At 52.5% G+C, this 17,975-nt stretch overlaps 4 protein-coding genes across 4 annotated transcripts; 1 reads left to right on the top strand and 3 right to left on the bottom strand.

The window, feature by feature from the left end:
- Positions 1-196: 196 nt before the first annotated feature.
- N7539_004386 (NuA4 histone acetyltransferase complex catalytic subunit ESA1) lies at positions 197-2,095 on the top strand (the record flags this gene model as incomplete). The annotated part of the gene is made up of 7 exons (XM_056933988.1): positions 197-276; positions 380-407; positions 487-551; positions 607-641; positions 710-1,524; positions 1,596-1,859; positions 1,937-2,095. 7 exons carry the CDS (start codon positions 197-199, stop codon positions 2,093-2,095), a joined length of 1,446 nt encoding a protein of 481 aa, XP_056791529.1.
- A 1,063-nt stretch (positions 2,096-3,158) lies between these two features.
- On the bottom strand, positions 3,159-5,373 carry N7539_004385 (uncharacterized protein; the record flags this gene model as incomplete). Its single annotated transcript, XM_056933987.1, has 5 exons — positions 3,159-3,673; positions 3,737-3,851; positions 3,931-4,058; positions 4,143-4,333; positions 4,421-5,373. The coding sequence occupies 5 exons, from the start codon at positions 5,371-5,373 to the stop codon at positions 3,159-3,161; spliced, it is 1,902 nt and encodes a 633-aa protein (XP_056791528.1).
- A 480-nt stretch (positions 5,374-5,853) lies between these two features.
- Positions 5,854-6,090, bottom strand: N7539_004384 (uncharacterized protein; the record flags this gene model as incomplete). The annotated part of the gene is made up of 1 exon (XM_056933986.1): positions 5,854-6,090. The coding sequence occupies one exon, from the start codon at positions 6,088-6,090 to the stop codon at positions 5,854-5,856; it is 237 nt and encodes a 78-aa protein (XP_056791527.1).
- Positions 6,091-12,640: 6,550 nt separating this feature from the next.
- On the bottom strand, positions 12,641-17,957 carry N7539_004383 (uncharacterized protein; the record flags this gene model as incomplete). Its single annotated transcript, XM_056933985.1, has 6 exons — positions 12,641-15,972; positions 16,037-16,207; positions 16,276-16,519; positions 16,584-16,850; positions 16,996-17,114; positions 17,882-17,957. 6 exons carry the CDS (start codon positions 17,955-17,957, stop codon positions 12,641-12,643), a joined length of 4,209 nt encoding a protein of 1,402 aa, XP_056791526.1.
- Between the last annotated feature and the right edge of the window lie 18 nt (positions 17,958-17,975).

The following is a 17,975-nucleotide window of genomic DNA, read 5'->3' as shown; positions in this document are numbered from 1 at the left end:
TTGGCTCAAATAGCAACCAAGAGGACTTGCAGCGCCAGCCGGACGCGGTCACGCTGACATAATAAGAATCGCCGGTGTCACTGCCTTTTGCCTTCACCACGCAACTGCCACCGATTCGCGCCTCGCCTCGCATTCATCACTTCCATCAAAATATTGCCCCAGTGATCGATTTCTAGTCTCCTCTGACTCTGTCAAGATGGGTCCTCGAGAGCCTGGCGAAGCGACGGGCACGCCCGACCCCGTGGAGAAGGGACTCGCCACGATCAACACCATCACGTAAGTTTCAGGCTCGTAGGGAGAAGCAAAATGCTTCAAACTGAGCCCATAGTGCTCGCAGGTTGGCTTTTCCTCGGTCGCACATTACTAATTCAGATGATAGACTTGGTGTCAAGGCTATGGTGCAGAAGGTGAGAACGTCCCCCGCGAAAGCGCAAAAGCCTGAAGCCATATCACGTGACTTTGTACTAAAGCGAGTGTCTGTATCAGGATGGTGAACTCCGTAAAGCGGAAATTTTGTCGATTCGAGAACGAAAGGGTGGTTTATCATTTTAGTAGGTTTCGATGTGTTTGGCTAATGGATAAACCCCCGCGCTGATTCTGTTTTAGTGTCCACTATGTTGATTTCAACAAACGTCTTGACGGTAAGTTTGCTACAGGCATCCTTTTGAGGCATCGTACCAGCATATTGATAGTCTTGACTCTGGTTCAGAATGGGTCCCAGCTGCACGGATAGACCTCACACAAGAGGTGGAGTGGCCGCGGCCTGAGAAAGCAGAAAAGAAAAAGGCAGCCGTCACGAAGGCTCCGAGCAAGAATGCTCAAAAACAACATCGTGCCGATAGCCGCGAGGTATCGAGTACTCCTGATGCATTTGGAAGTAAGAACCAAAATGTTGCAAAAGCGCCACGGCCCTCAACGGCTGGAGGCAAGGAGAACCGCGATACACCTGGGGCAGATGTCTCGATGGTTGGATCCGAAGGTGTTTCTGTCGCTGGCACACCTAAAGTCTTGGATTCGGAAGATCTTGAAATGCCCGATGCTCCTCTCAAGGAAGAGGTCAAGACTGCTTCCGGTGAGGTGATCACTCGAGAGGAAGAGATTGAGCGGCTTAGGACCGGTGGAAGTATGACGCAGAATCCGACGGAAGTTCATCGCGTGCGAAACTTGACCAAGCTGCAGATGGGAAAGTATGATATCGAGCCATGGTATTTCTCACCATACCCAGACTCTTTCTCCGACGTGGACTTGGTCTACATTGATGAATTCTGTCTAAGTTATTTCGACAATTATCGTGCCTTTGAGAGGCATCGATCCAAGTGCACGATGGTTCATCCACCGGGCAATGAGATCTACCGCGACGACAACATCTCATTCTTCGAGGTGGATGGCCGACGTCAACGGACTTGGTGTCGTAACTTGTGTCTTCTGAGCAAGCTGTTCCTTGATCACAAGACGCTGTACTACGATGTGGACCCTTTCCTCTTCTACTGCATGTGCACCCGCGACGAGACCGGTTGTCACTTGGTAGGCTATTTTTCGAAAGAAAAGACTCCGCCGAGGGCTACAACTTGGCGTGTATCACGACTTTCCCTCAGTATCAGCGAGCTGGTTATGGTCGCTTGCTGATTGCCATGAGTTACGAGCTCAGCAAGCGCGAGGGTAAGCTGGGCTCACCCGAAAAGCCACTGAGTGATTTGGGATTGCTGAGTTATCGTCGATATTGGCGAGAAACGCTTGTGGAGTTGCTGGCAGAGCCGAACCGGGAAGCCATGAGTGAGAATGAACTTGCTCTTCTCACATCGATGACTGAGAAGGATATCCATGAGACCTTGTTGGTGAATAACATGCTCCGATATCATGTAAGTGTGGTCTTGTTTTTTTGGAAAGTCGAAAGTTCTGATTTCTAGAAACATTGGAAAGCTAACACACCTTCAAGAAAGGAAATTGGCTCATCGTTCTCACGGACCAAGTCCTCGAAGAGCACAACAGACGAATGGAAAAGGAGAAGGTCAAGGGCTCTCGCAGAATTGACCCTGTTCGCCTGCAATGGAAACCTCCCGTCTTCACAGCATCCAGTCGCACGTGGAACTGGTGATGACGATAAAGCAGGGAAATCTTTCCCATTCCATTCTCATGAGTGTCACGGTCACGGTCATTATACGGTCTTTCTTTCTTTCTTCCTTCCAGGGTTGCGCGGTGTTTGAGCTACTTGTACCTTGTCATTGGGTTCTAAAGCGTGTCTTTGAATGACAATATTTTTTAATCTTTCGTCTTGTCTCGGATGTATGACTGAAGGGAGTGATGGGGTTGTTTTGTTCTTTCCGTTCGTTGGTGTTATGAAAAGGGAACCTGCTTGGGAAGATATCATTTCTGTTCGCGGTTTTCAAAGTTTTCAAAGCTTTTGGTTGTTTTCAGAATCGTCGATACCTTTTAATGCATGTCTTTCTTGTATTGCAAATTGACCTTATAAGTTAGTCTTCTTCTTCTTCTTCTTCTTCTTCTTCTTCTTCTTCTTGTCTCAAATTAAACCATCAGTCAAGTGCCCTCCAGTCCAGCTAGCCAGGTACATAGCTCATAAGTTCTACCGATAACCAGAGAGAACGCCCCCAGCTTTCGCGCGCCCGGCTCTTCCCTCCATCGATGTAGCTTGCAGGGATTGAGAACTGAATTGAATCCATTTCTAGGCAGGAATATATTCCACTTATACATTACCTTACTTTAGTAAAACTAGGTCCTCGGTACTCGGTACGTTTGGAAGTGCTACAACACCAATTGAAAAGATTTGAAAAGGTGCACGAGTGCACGTGGCTAGCATAAATTCACTGAGACGTTAAGAAACAACTCGGGACATGGTTGCTCCAGGAATTAAAAAAGGGATGTAAAATAGGTACTTTGAAGAACCCCCAGAGTCTTGTCCGATGGGGACAGTATTTCATGGGTGGGTGTGAAATGGGCGTAAGCGTAGTTCCGTGATCGAGATCGAGATCCAATCTCACTGTCAACGAGTTGACGATCCATTCAGGTCTTGAATCTGTTCGGGTTCCAGAGAGGATAAGACACAGTTCTTCCCTTCGAGGATTAATTTTTTTTTTTTTTTTTTTTTTTCGGCTGGGAGGATTGCCGTTTTGGAGGGTTCCAGGTCATGGATCTTGCGAGTTTTAACCGGTGTAGAAAGGGTTAGTGCAAGTCCAGGAAGTGACGACGGAACCACCGGGACCGAAGGCAGACTCCAAAGCCAACACCGCCGCCCAGGTACCCATGCCGGATGTCGCAAAACCGCAAAGGGTGAAGAGCAGAACGGGCAAGCTCATCATCCAGGTCTTGCGGAAACCGCGGACCCAGCGAGACATGCCGCTGTCGTGACGGATGGTTTGGCCGGTGGCGGGGTCGAAGCCTTCACCTTCGAGACGGGCGCCGTCCTGGATCTTGTAGGCGAGGTACATGACGCCGGAGAAGGAGTAGGTGAAGTTGAGACTGAAGAGACCGCCGACGAAGTTGGTGAAGGCGCCGAATTGGGGCACGGAAAGGGCCAGGACAAAGGCCAGGATCCAGTAGACGGGGCCGAGTCCCCACCAGAGGAACTTGCCCTTGTTGGAGGTGATGGGGGGCAGCTTGAAGATGGCTTGGCCGACTTCGATGTAGACAGTCTTCATGCCGACGTTGAAGTAGAGGACTGGACAAGGGGATGTTAGTTTGGAAGTTCGTATTAGCTCGCGCGTAGAGTGCCGACACTTACAAATGGCAAGCCAACCAGTGAGGAGAGAGAGAACATTGCCCACGATCTGGATGTTTTGAGGGCTGACGGTCTGGTTCACGTTGACGTAGGCGTACTGGCCGTAGAAGTGGTAGATCTAAGGAAAAAAGAGTTAGGAAAATCGTTCGAGGTAAAATCAATCAGTGACCACAAGTGTCAGGTTCGTCAAGGCTTACCAGGGCACCGAAGAAAATGTAGACAACAGTGATGAAGGTCTGAGCAACCAGCAGACCCTTCCAGAAGTCCATGGGGCGGCGCATCTCAGAGAGGAAGGCGACGAACATGACAGCACCGGAGTAGGCATCTATATCGTCGGATTAGGAACCGACAATCTTTCTCTCATGCAATGAGAGTGGTGTGTCAGGTGGACAAAAGAGGCATCACTTACAAACCATGCTGTTGATACCGTTGAATTGAGCCGCGAAAAGCTGGTGATCGGTAGGCTGGTACATGGCAGGGGGAGTTCCCACGAAGGTCATGACCGGAGCCATGGTAGCTGGGACGGCCCATTCCTTGGGCAGGACACCGTTATTGACCGCAGCAGTGGGATCAGGACCGTTCTTGACAGCGGCAGCGATACTGAAAAGTTCGAGGCGGAGGGGGGCCAGCGTCAGTATTTTGTTCGGTAGGGTGGTGCTCTTTCCAATTGTGGGTTCCCCAACTTACATGATGATGAAAGTGACAATGTTGATCCACACAGCCATGTTGCAGAACCAACCCAGGTGCTTGAGGGATCGCATGTAACCACTGGCCATACCGACGACGAGGGAAATGATACCACAGACGATGTAACACAGGTTGATGTTGCCACCCAGCTGGGCAATGATACCCGTGTTTCCGAGCAACACGACGGCGACACTGAGGAACATCTGTAAAGACTGCATGAAGTTGATGAAGTGGCGCATGCGAGGACCCAACAGGCGGAAGAAGGGATCGCCAAAGCTGACGATCGGGAAACGAGCCGAGTCCAGAGCCAGGAAGACACGCCAGATCATGAGTCCCGAGGCAAAGGCCGCGAAGGCCATGAGGGCAAAGATGCCGACACCCAGACCGTATCCGGTGTTGGCGAAGACATAGGGGGTCTGAGACCAACCCAGGATATCCGTGGTGATGAGGTAGAAGATGGTTCCCCAGCCCGCATTGCGCAGGGCACGGGCAGCCGTACGCCATTCGGCATCGAGATCGTAAGCGGGAGGCGGCGCAATGGGGTGAGTGGCCTCGCTGGAATTTCCCGAGACCGCCACGTCGGCCTTTTTCTCATACAGTTGCAACTCTCGCTCGTTCTCCTGCACCTCGCGGGAATTCTGAATTTTGGCATCCTCGTAGGGATTGTTCTTGAAGTAGTTCTTGAACGAGGTCAGAAGACCGCCACCGCCCGTCATGGCGGTATAGCGACGGTACTCTTCCTCTTCCAGCTCACGCTCGATCTTGGCCCAGTAGGTGAACTCCTCAAAGGTGACGGTCTCATCGAGACGAGCAGCGAGACCCCACTCTCGCTCGCGAATCCCCGGGTGAACTGCAGTCTCCTCGAGCTTATGCAGCTCTCCGGGGGATGCGGTGGCCTCCCGGACTTGCTCCGTTGGGGCGGTGATGCCCACGGGGCCCGGAAGCATCGACATGGTGGAAATGTGATCGTGAGTGGAAGTTGTCAGAAGAGGGTTGAGTGATTCAAGAGGGGGATCAGAATAGGGAAGACAAGAGGATGAAAGGAGAAGGGGAAAGAGAAAGTGGGGAGAGGTGAGGAAGGGCAATGGATTCCTTGAAGAGAAGAAGAGAAGGGAAGAGAAGCCAATGTGTTGGAGGGGGGGGGGACAGACTCGATTCATATACCACCTGAAAGTGCGTTGTGACTATGACCCTCGTCACCCTCGCTGAGTAGGGTGGACATGATCAGACCCCCGGATCTTCGTCCAAGCTGTTGCCGCTCCTTTCCTGGATGGTACAGGAGAGTGGACACTGGACCGCCTTCAGCGGGCACCATCCGCCCCAAACCAGCGTATCTCCATCCTCCAAGCTATCTCTGGGGGTTCCACTTCGCCGGCGGATGTTCTCTAGCCCTCGAGAACCGAGAACCGTTCGGAGTGAATAATACCTCGTGGTCAAGGCAACATGGCACTAGAACTAAATGGGGAGGAGGAGTCTCGTGCGGCGCGACCAGTGAGCATCTTGTCCCGGGTCGAGAAGTCGAGACTATCTCGGCCATGACCAGAGATATCCTGCGCCTGCCACGAGGCAAGTGGATATAAACTCTGATCTGATCTGGTGTGCTTCGTGGTTGGCTGCACCGCGGTGCATCGCCAGGTTCCAACAACGCCGTGGCCACCGGGTTGAGCCATTTTGGCTTTACTGAGTCTGGGGGATGTGGAACGGGGTTGAGAGCGATCTTTGACGCGGCAGTGGTTGTACTACTGTGACGACTGGAGAGTCTCTCTCGGGTAGACGATAGAGTGTATGCCTGTATAGGCCTGTATAGGCCTGTATAGTGTATGGTACTCATGTGTCCATGCCCACTGCGTCTTACGTATGGAGACGGCAAACGACCGCATCGGGTACATCCACAATTCCATATTGCCCTTCCCTCATTCCATGTGTCAGTCGGTGCTCCCGGGGTGCTAGTGAATGCATGGGGAGTCCTGAGTAGTAGTAGTGGGTGACTAGGGACTAGTTTCAGGCAGATCGGCCGAGATGGTGGAATTGGCCAGATGAGGGTGGCCACTTCTGTATGGTACATCAGACCCGGAGATTGAGATTGCAGCCGGACGCAAGCAATCTGTCAAGGAGGGAAGAAATTGCCCAACGACTGCAAGTCAGACGCCGTCTTGGTGCTGGACTGCTGGTGTCTTCGGGCCGACGGTACACTTTGAGCGAACGAGATAAAAAAGGTCTCGGACCTCCTGCGTCCGGGGGCCAAGCTCCGTTGTAGCGTCAAACAAGAAAAAAATGGGCGGTCGTATCAGAGGCTTAGTTGAGATAAGCTTCTTCGAATGAGGAGCCGTGAGTCTCGGCGAGGTCAGGCCCAATCTTCCAGCCACTTCCCCTGCTGGAGAGGGCCCCGTTTCTGCAGGGCCCTTTTCCTGGACCTCACGCTTTCGGTGGACACCAGTGGGGAAGGGGGGGGAAGCTTGACTGTTTTCGGGGCTGTCCGAGACGGGCAAAGGATATCGGGGGCGAATCATCAATCATCCGGCTGTGGTTTATCAGGAGACAAAAAGCATCATGAGACACCTGGGGGGGGGGTAGGCTCCACCCGGCCGGGGCTTCGCTTAATGAGGCCATTGGATCACGCACCACGCACGGTGCGACCGGGATGCAAATTGGAGGTGGCAATGGAGGGAAATGTAGGACTAGGACGAGGACTAGGCATTGAGAAAGGACCGGTATCCAAGTCATTTTTGGAAAGAAGCGGTGGCTAATGGCTATGGATCTGGGTATAGTGCTACTAGTACAACTGATTGTAGGACAGAGTATGGCCCTGGAAAGTATAATTGTGTCTGAGAATAATATCCGGGCAGTCGTATGTACTTCGTACTTGCCTCCTTGCTACGTAGTCTTACGACTTTCTGTACTTGGTCCATACTCATAGTCCATACTCCTTAGTCTATGGACTATGGCCTACTATGCGAATTGAACCAAAGTTCGTGCAGGTGATGAGGAGCATAGTAATAATCATAATCAATAATAAACCTTGGGATGACATTCCTCGCCTTCAACTCCTGTTCCCCCGATCGATCTCTCGTCCACTCGGCAGGCCCGTACAGCCGTACCCAGCACTGAAAAGAACACTCCGCGCGCGGGATCCATCATCCACACAGACGCGAGTCTGACGTGATCTTACCCACGCCAATGTTACATCCCGTCGTCCCCAGGACCGTTCCCCAGTTCATTCAGACAACTCCACTCGGCCCTCTCTACAATCACATCAGGACAATCTCCAGGTGTCGGATGCCTCAGCCTTTGAGCGGCAATCGCCATCAAGAAACAGGCACTGATGGTCCCGTACTTGCGGTGTCTGACGTTCCGCTTGATCTCATTTGGTAACGACTGTCCTCAGTGTCCTAACTCCTGAGATGTGGTGACGGGACCAGAGGAACGTCCGAGGTCCTTTCCACTGTAGGCTTTATCCGCGGAATGTCGTTTGGGACCAGATCCATTGAGCCCAAACTGGTGGATCAAAAGGGGGCGCTGATGAGTCGTGACAGGTGAACCGAACCAGCTGGAGTGAGAAAATGATGAGATTTGATGACCATTCCACACGCCATCGCTTACTTGAACAGATAACCCGAAAGTAAAAGTTACGAAGCATCGGCCCTGGATATCCGCAACTTCCACATTTTGCCATCCCCACTGTCGTATTGTCGTCTGTCCACTGGACAGACGACAGGGGACCCGGCCACGGCCACACGCGACATCCGAAGCCATGGAGGCGAAAGTGAGATAGACCCCGAGATAGACGCGCAGACCGTGTCACCAGCACTTTGTGCATGAAGAATGACCACTTCCAAGTCTGACGACTACCGGTAGTTGATGCCCATGGCGATCTCCTCTTGGGGACTGGCGACACCAGTGACGGAGATAAGTACAGTACGGCGTACAGTAGTAATTCGAGCGAGAGAAAGAGGGATTGTCAAAAGGTACACGGGTCTCACCCGCCCTTGATTCACTCTCTCTATTGTGGCCCCGAGGCCTCTCCTGTCACATGGGTTGAATGCCTCCCAGGAGTGAGCCACCACAGCCACCACAGCCACCGGCAGTCCAGCACTGGTAAATGCGACAATGCGGTGTTAGTAGTAAACATTGTATGATTGTCATTGTTCTAAGTGAATTAGTCATGTTGGTAGGTCTGCTGGGTTGTAAGTTAGATTTCTCTACAACAACCAATTGGGCACTACTCTACTGTCCATGTCAATCTCTGTGAGAATCCTCAACCATCCTGGTCCCTTTCTACACCATCCCAATGTGGTCCATAACCCAGATGCTTGTGGAGAGGCAATCGCATTGGATTACCTGAATCGGCCCTCAACTGTCAACGCCCGATGGATCTTTTTTTTTTTAAATCTTTTCTCCCCTCCGAGCAGAGCGGTCCTTTCCAAGGTCCACTATTTTGGGTTTCAGTGCGCCTCGGACTACGGCGGGGACCCGGACTCCCGATGCATTACCGGATCGGGAAGGTGGTTTCCGACTTCTAGCGTTTCTTCCCTACAACCATTTTCAGTCTGACTCCACCCTTTTCAACTTCAGGGTTTACAACTTCACCCGCTACGCTCTGCACTCTGCACTGCTGCAGTACTGGATATTTGACTTTCTCTGTCAATTCCGTCGGTCTACCCATAAACACCTTGCTCGTCTCCTATCCTCCACAGGATAAATCAAGCCTTGGTGGCGTTTGCCATGTGTCTGGTGAACCAGATCGTAGCTGGCCCGCCCATGGGAACGGTGCATTCCCATTTTCTATACTTGGTGGATAGAGTCCTCCCGGAGAGCGAGACTTCCACTGATACTTGGAAATACTCATGGTAATGGTACTACTACGCTGGTACGGGCCTACGGGGTGCAGGCAGGTGGCTGGCGGGAAAAATGGATCTCGGCGGAAAATATGAAACTAGGCTCCAACAATCGCTGCTCGGTAATTTCGGCACCACGCGACGTCTGCTAGCCCCCGATCATTACCTATTTGGGGGAGTGTAGAGGAGATATGTCCAGGGAATGGAATTACAAAACGGTCTATTGTGCGAGTTACAGTGCTGAGCTCAGCACTGTGCCAGTGTGCAGTTGTGCACTGGTGCAACGCCTGGAAGAGGCAATGCTCGAGGGAGAATAATCTAATGACCGCTACATTTGTCGTTCGAGGACTGAGTCGTGAGAACCACAAATCCCCTTGATGAATAAGTCCCCAGGGCCAGGATTTCTCTCACCAGCTCATCTACCTATCTAGAATAGGTAAACTAAGTGGTCAACAAATCTGTAGGTTATAGCTCGCAGCGAATTGAACTCCTGATATAAAATAAAATAAAAAGCTTGGATTGCGATGCGATTATACACGTATAGATGATAGATCTGAGTTGGTATCACACTACATGCCGCTCTAGCATGTTTGGACTGGCGATTTGAGGATCTATTGAGAGTTTTCAATTCTACCGGGGGCTGAAGGTTGAGCACCCCCCCCAAGCTTCATACTCTTGCCATGTGGAGGAGGGACTCGGCTCGGAATTCGTCCCTGCCTCAGGAACAGCATAGCGTGGTGCTTCCATTTGTGAATTTAAATTATGCCTCACGAGACCCAGGTCCCAAGTCCAGCGGGACCTAAAGTGACGCCTTAGGTACCTAGGCACTGGTGAGCTGGTCATCCACTGGACAGGTCACTGAAAGTTAGGTAGTAGTAGGAGGTCAGGTACCTCATGGATAGCGCCACCAAGATCTTAGATACCATTTCAAGGTTCAGCACCTTCCAAACCTGCTGACTGTGTCCGGACTCCTGACACCTGCGTTTTGTCCGGCACAATGCCAGAATAGCCGTGACTATCCGCCCCGACGGACACCCCGAGGCGGCAGGTGCAATGCGCGGACATGGATGCAAATTACACTCTACACTTGCAGTCGTAGTCGCCATCTCACTCAAAAGAAGTACTGTACATTTGTACAGTACTGAGTCTACTCACAGTGACAAGGTCCGTGATCACGTACCCGCAGCCGCGCATGCGAACCTAATCCCCATAAATTACTGCTGTCGGAAGCGAATCCTAACGCCGCTTGATTCGCACCAACCGGATCCATAACATGATATCAAAGACAAGCGAAGCTAATCTCTAGTGGGTCTCGTTGGTCTATCGATTTGCGTAATTGACACCGTTGTCGGTGGTAACTGGTCACTTAGCTTGAAAGTCGTCGCTTGCCTTCGAGATTATCAATCAGGATGGAAGAGATAAGTCAAGATGGGGTCCACTCTATAAGCTGATGCCCGTGGGGGGTCCGACTGTGGTCTTTCGCTTCCCAAAGTCGACTCCATCATATGTCTCCATGGGACCATGAGTCCATACCTACCTGGTTGATGGTGGGTGGTGAGAGTGGCTTTTAGTGTCGCAGTGGGCCCTTCGTGTGAGAGCTAATTCTCATGGATGGATGTCTCATGCCACAGGAAGTGTACCGGATTACTACTAAGGTGACAAGGTATCTAGTTCCATCTCCAAAAAGATGCCGCTTGGCCTGCAGTGCTGAGTGCAGGACATGCCGTACATGCCCGGACATGGGAGAGTCGGCTGTATCCGCCTCGGAGGCCACGCAGATCGATCACCAACGTTAGTAACTTACTAGTTGTACTATCGAGGTAACCTGTTCCAGATATCCATTCCATCTCCCAGTTTCGTGTCATGCGAGTCAGCGGAATCTCAGAATTTCCCTCTCTGCTGCAAAGGATTGTCATCCGTGATTCCTATCCCCGACTGCGAGTCTGGTCAGCGTCGCGGCCGACACTGACAGTCCGTCTTGGAAACTCCGAGAGGCCCCTTGAAAACACAAAGTGACGACACCCCTGCATCTCTTTGAAATCACTCACATCGCTCTCTAGTTGAGAATGCTCGAATACCGACCTGTCGGCAGAGTCCAATCTCCAGGCATGCTGACATACAAGAAAGGGGCAGTCGCCGGGACATCTGAGAAGTCGCACGTCACGGTTCCTATGAACGATTTCGCAAGACCAGGTAGATGCGGAAAAGGGGTGGGAAAAACTGTTCTTTAACTGAAGATCCGCTGGCAGCTGGCCCCTGCAACATGTCTCGTAGATTGGTCTCCTAATGGCTGCAAAAAAAAAGATCAAAGAGGCAGTTCTAGCGGCCGACCTTGTCGAGCTTGGCGGATTGTTAGAAGCCACAACTTGAGTGTCAAGAGGTTGTGTACTGTGTACTGTGTACTACTACTAGGCCCTCACGGACTGTGTATCACTTATACAATAGTGCTGTGACTCACTGACCACTAGTCCGTGATTACTGTCCTCCGATATGATACGGGCCAAAGCTTGTGCTGTGCTCAACGCACATAATTTACCTACTGTGGTCATAGCCCCTCCTCTACAATGCGTGTCGGGAGATGCACGAATCCTGCTTGGAACTCCATTCGCTCAACGAGAACCTCAAAGTCATAGCCATATACACAGAAAACGAGGCAAGCACTATCGTCCTCATAGGACAAAAGACGAGCCATAAAATCACAGCTCATGGGTTGCGTAGACGGCTGGGACCCTGCATTAGGAATTTGAAAATCGCGCCACAGAAATGCAGGTAGACTGATCAAGCTCGAACGCAATGGAAACACAGGAGGGAGCACATGATTTAACGTGCGGTTCATTGAACGTGAGGCTAAGGCAATACAAGGCAGCTAAGAGACGATGGAAGAGGTGGGCCCGAGAATAATTATTGCATTGCCGGACATTCTCTCGTGTGGCGTGAAGCAGCACCATCACGCGAAGAGCTTGTTGTGGGGGAGCAAGACTGAAAAAAGAAAAAGAAATCCTGGAATAGGCTGGATTCGGAAGAAAGCGGAAAAAGAGTACACTGAAGAGGGTCAAAAGTTAAGTATGGGGGTAGTGTGTGTGTGTGTGTGAGCACGGAGTATAAGCCAGCAGTGCCTTGTATATGCCGACATCGTCCGGCTTCGACTTCAAGATCTCCCTTCTTGCGCAATGCACAGTCATTGGGCCCAAGAGATCCATCCGATCAAGACGCAAAAGGTAAAGATGCTCTGAGATGTATTCCTGGCTTCAAGAATGAGCCGTCAAACACACTTTCTGCAAAGCAATGAAAGGCAGGTACAAGTCGATCAAGTAAGCACTGCAAGTTCCGCGTCCGACATATTCGGCTTTAACAAATCCCTGGCCGCTGACAGCAAAAATTCTCGTCACGATGACCGAGGACCAGACAGATTGCGGGGTCCCCACGATGCGGCTCGAGAGGAATGCCGGGGTGATGAGGACGCAGTGCCGCTTGATTGCTGATGAGAGGAAGTCGAGGGCTTCTTCGCACCCATATGGACCCCTGAGGCTTCTCTTGGCTTCGCACCCTTTCGAGGCTTGAAGGTCGGAGAATTTCGCTGGCGATATGAAGGACCACTGGTCAATCTCTTGGGCATACTCACGGCTTTTCCTGTCTCTGAGCCCGGAAGCAGAATCATGATCTGGACGTTACCCAATGAGTCCTTCTCGCCATACCCAAACCAATAGGGCTCAACGCTGTGAACTTGCATAGGGCGAAGAATCTTAGCCCGAAGACGTGAAGCAGGAGGCGCAGAAGCGGCCTGCCAGGCATTGGCCGGAGCCATGTTGGGCACCCGCACACTGGGAAGAGACCCGGGCTCACGATCTTCAAAGATCTCCTCCTGCTCTTCAACCTGCTGCACAGCAAGGTGTCCGTTGCCGACATGTACATCAGTCTCGTGATTAGGAAGGGAGACGGACACGGCAGCGACCGCCAAGGGGACGTCCAGCGGCTCCTTTGATGCCGAGGTAATCGCCAACGCGGACTTCTTCTCTAGTGGCGTCTTCTTACCGAAGAGGCCATTGATCTTCTCCTGCCAGGAAATGCCGCTTGATGCAGTCGCTCCCGGGCCCCGCGGAGGTGCAGCCGCCATCGACGCAAAAGTAGGGGGGGCAATCGGCGCAGCCAAAGCCTTGGGCGGCAGCTTCACTACCGGCTTTGGAGTCGGCAAGTGAACCAACGGTCGGCCAGCTCCGCCAAAGTAGACTGGATGGGTCAAGATGTCCTCTGGCGGAGGCGGAGATGGGCTTCGCTGCTCACTATAAGCCTCCGTGACAGATCGCTTGGGCGCTTCGCTTGCCTGTGGGAAGAACCTCGAGCTACGAGCGGGGAGGCTGACGTTCGACCTGGCATGATTTTCGGAGAATGGCGGAGCGTCGGGAGGGGTCTCAAGTCCAGTCAGTGTATGAGGAGAACTAAGGTTGTTCCTGTTGTTCCTCACTGTGGGGGGTGCTGTAGCGACACCCACGGTACTCTGAGTGGTGTCGTCGTTACCTGGCCGAGCTGGGGCCCAAGACTCTTCAAGTTGTTTGAATGCGAACATCGGGTTAGGCTTGCCCTTGCTCGCGATAAACTCTCTGTGGACTTTTTCCTGTATAGCTTTTTCTCGTTGAGCAGTGATAGCATGGAAATTGTTCCACGCCAATGGTCCAGCGGGTCCAGAGTCCTGCTGCCATTGATTGTTGTGTGATGAGGGCGGTCCAATCGGGCCTGGTCGACCGATTGGGCTCAGAGAATCAACAGGCGCATGTCTGGTCTCCGGAGAAGGTAGTGGGGAGATAGAAGTTGACTGCTGTGGCCCCGAAAAGACGGGTGGAGGCACGGAAGCCTGATCCAGACCAAGTTGACTTCTAAGCGGAAGCTCGCGTGGTGGGAATCCACCAAGAGTCTGGTCAAAGATTCCATTACCAAGAGTTCTGTCACTACTCAAGAGCTTCCAGGGATTGTTTGCCGAAGGGGCGTTTGAACCCAGATTGGCTTCACTTGTCCATGGCGCGTGAGAGCTTGGTACATTGAGGCCACCACGCCAGTGTGCACCAGGTTCCTCAAACTTGGGGGACTCAGTTGACGGCCGCTCTGTTGGTGAAGGTTTGACCGAGCTCGTAGAGGGCGTAATCTCCGTTGGATGATCGCGAGGGGATTGTGGAACACGTCGCGCGTGAGGGGGAGATGCAATTTTCTCCGCGGACTTCTCGGCAACCCGATCTCGCTCGTTTGCCGCAACAAGTTTCTTGACTGAGTCTGGGTGATGGACTCTCATCATGCCATATTGCTTGGGCTCACCGCTCGGTTCAGGAACAGGAGGTTTGGGTGGCGAGTGTAAGGTCGCGGGGGCTGGCGCCACAGGCGTTTGTGGTTTGCGAGCCTCAGTGCTCTCCTTGCGTTGCGTCTTCTCCGGAGGTGGTCCTAGTGCAGCAAGCTTCTTTTTGATCCTCTCTTCCCGCTCGATCCGATCCTTCTCCTCTTGCTCAAGTCTGCGTTGTCTGGCCTGTGCTCTCGCATCCTTCATGATCCTTTCTTGTAGAACAACGGGATCTTCGAGTTCAGCTTCAGGTACAACTGGCGGAGCGGGCTGGGGAGCTTCGAGAGAGGAAGCCGCGCTGGCATTACGACGCCCTTGACCTGTCCAGCCTGAACCAGCACGCTGCTGGGACGGAAGCGTTTCTGGAGAGATCACAGTGTCGTCGGCTGTCAGAGCTGGATCGAGGATCCCGTTCGTTTGGGAGCCTCGGCGGCCATCCATGTACCTTTGCGGAGCATCGGTTCGGCCAAAGGATGTCCGACGGCCGTAACCGCCACTTCCGCCACTGACATTGGATGATGTACGGCGTCTGTTCCAACCCATGCCATCCTGATGGCTAGACCGATAGGTTTGGAATGCCGCAGAAGGCTCTGCAGGACCACCAGATTCTGCGAGGTTCGGTCTTTGGAGAACCGCAGGCGGACGAGGACCCTGATCAGCACGCCACGAGCCCCTTCGATTCTCTTGAACGGGCTCATAGCGACCCGATCGAGAATTGTACAGTTCTCGAGGCGCACCTGGCGCAGATTCTCTCCAGGTACGATTGAAGTCGTCTGCGGCAATTTCTTGCGGTGGAAGTGGAGCTTGGCGTGCATCGCCATGGAAGGACGGAGGAGGAGGGCCAGCGCTTCGTGGCTGATGGGACATCTGCGCGGGTGGATTAATTGGAGAGACCCGTTCAACTGGGGGCAAAGGTGCCCATGGCGACTTTGTCGGTGCAGGCGCAGGACTTGTCGACCCCGATGGTGTCTTGTCGTTTGCGCTTTTAGACGAGATACTTGCAGCCTTTGCCTGCCGTTCCGCATTTGCGCCGAGCCTGAGGACCGTGGGGTTTGGTCCGACGGAAGGAGCTGGTTTCGGAGCAGCGATCTTCACGACATCTTTCACAACAGGTTGCTCAGGTCGTGCAGGTGGTGTTGCGCTTTTCGTCTCCTCCGGAGTCTGTTCAACAGCTTGCTCAGCGGGAGGCGGATGGTCAGTGTGCGTGAGGGTGACCTTGGTTCCGTCATTCCATTCGATGGTTTCCGGGGCCCAATCATCTTCATCATCGTCAATATCAGCCCATTTGGCTTCAGTGCCTCCGCTGTCCTCCTGGATTCGCGACGTCATATGAATTCCGTATTGCTGCTTGAGCTCCTCATCGGTCAGAGCTTTCGGGGGAGGTGGCTGAACAGCTGAGAGCGAATGTGGATATTAGTGCCTCGATCAATGAATTAGAAGCGAAGAAAGGATACATACGTCTGTTTTTGTTCCAGACTTGATTCGGATCGGGCCCTGTCGCGCCGGGTCTTCCGCCGCCTGCACCTGACTTGGCGAAAGAGTCGCGCATTCCAGTTGTGGTTTTCGCGACCAAGCGTGGGCGAGAGGTCGGTTGAGGAGTACCGAGCGGGGTGGTTGAAGTTGACGGTACTGGGCATCAGTTAGCAGTCATGCGGGTCTCGCGGGTGAGGCGTTGCAAGTAAACAAAGAGAACGAACCTTTTTCCGGCGCTTTAGGCGCTGCGGTCACCCCGGGTGCCTTTGGGACCGCAAACTTAGCAAATGACACAGGCTTAAAGGCCGAAGGTTTCTTCACTGAGCCCGCCCGATTCTGATGCTTGCCATCTGTCCGGCTGGCGTCCGATTCTGAGCCTCCAAGCGATGCCGTATCATCTCCCCCATCAGATCCAGATGCGACTCCATTCAACTCTAAAGCTCGCGAAGCAACCAGCCCGGTAGTCTGCTGCAAATATCGCCGTTAATGTCAGGTAGCTTGACAAGCTTGTTTTTGTAACCCAAAAACATACCGTGGCTGAAGTCCGGCTGTCTTTGCCGTCCTCCGTCTCCTCCATTGGTGTTTTTTGTCCGTCTGCTTCCTGATGACTGTTCTGCGTGTCGGATGGTACTGATGATTGTGTGTTTGATGTGATGTGTTGAATCTTCCCCCCGTCCCCTCCAGCAGATATCTTGTCACTAATGCTCGCAGGAACGCCGGAAGGCGAAGGCTCGCCGCCCGACAGGGTCTGATCTACCACATCGCGGCCGCTCTGCTCTGCCATAACAATTTTTTGAGTCTTCGTTGTGAGAACGAGGCATTTGTTAGTCGTCTTGGTCAAGGGGAAGTAAGAAAAGGGCAGGATGATAGCGTGCGGGGACACAGCAAGACACCCGGAGGCCTTGAGATCGCATAGAAAAACAGCAGAGCTGGGAACCGCGTACCTCGTCAGAGTTCAGTAATCGCCACTTTTGAGATGCTGCTCTTTCGTCTGGTTGCACCCTCGAAGATCGGGATTCCACAACCAGGAAGACAACGTTGGGGCGATCAACCTCAAGGAGCTCTGGGAAGGATAGGCGAATAGAAAGGCGCTGCAACTTGGGAAGCTGCGAGGCTGATATGGGCGCACGGGAATGAACGCGACCCTAGAGAAGTCCCGAATCCAGGGAGAAGGTCGAGGAGGGAGGCGGTGTCGAGCAGAGGAGGTTGATTATTGTGTACGTGGTTCGGGCCCGTTGAGATGGTTGTCGGGTTTGAAGCTGAGGGATGGCTGTTTTCGGTTAGCGTCGAACCGAGAAGTGTGTGATGTGTGAGGTGAGTTGCGGACTGACCCCCGGCGCTAATATTGACGATGCTTTGAGTGAGAATCAGAAAGATCGCGGTAGACAAGCAGTTGTAATTTATATAGAAGTCTTTGAATTCTTTTCAGACTTGAATGAGCTTCAAGAGATGATTGTAGAAGTGAGATAATCAGAGCTGCCACATCTGAGGTGGGGATACTGCAGGTGTGGTCAGGCAGCGCGGAGACCTCCTCAGATGCCTACGTTTTGGAGGCTACATTTGCGTGACAGTCAAACACCATGTGCTCACTTAAGAAATAGAGCGTCGGGTCATCGCTTTACAATATTGAAACAGCTTGAGCTTCAATTCCAAAGGCGTCTGAGTCCTATACTACTGACATAAGGGAACTCAGTCCCAGCTGAAGATCAAACTTCCCCGTTCATTTCCCTCTCATTTGATGGCTGCTTTAGTGAGGGTGATTCTTGTGGTGGCCTGTCCAGCAACTGTCAGTATGAGAAATGGATCATCAGCAGAACGCGAGACACTCACGGAGGTGGAAGTAGTACTCCATGCTGTATCCCATCAACAAGATACCGGCAATGGCGTGCAGCAAAGCTGGTTCCATATTAGCACAATGATCATC

Source organism: Penicillium diatomitis, assembly GCF_028827545.1.
Source record: "Penicillium diatomitis strain IBT 30728 chromosome Unknown utg000004l_segment0_segment0, whole genome shotgun sequence".
In the NCBI taxonomy this organism is placed as follows: Eukaryota; Fungi; Ascomycota; class Eurotiomycetes; order Eurotiales; family Aspergillaceae; genus Penicillium; species Penicillium diatomitis.
The sequence above is the reverse complement of the archived record's forward strand: the minus strand, read 5'-3'. Positions and strand labels throughout refer to the sequence as shown.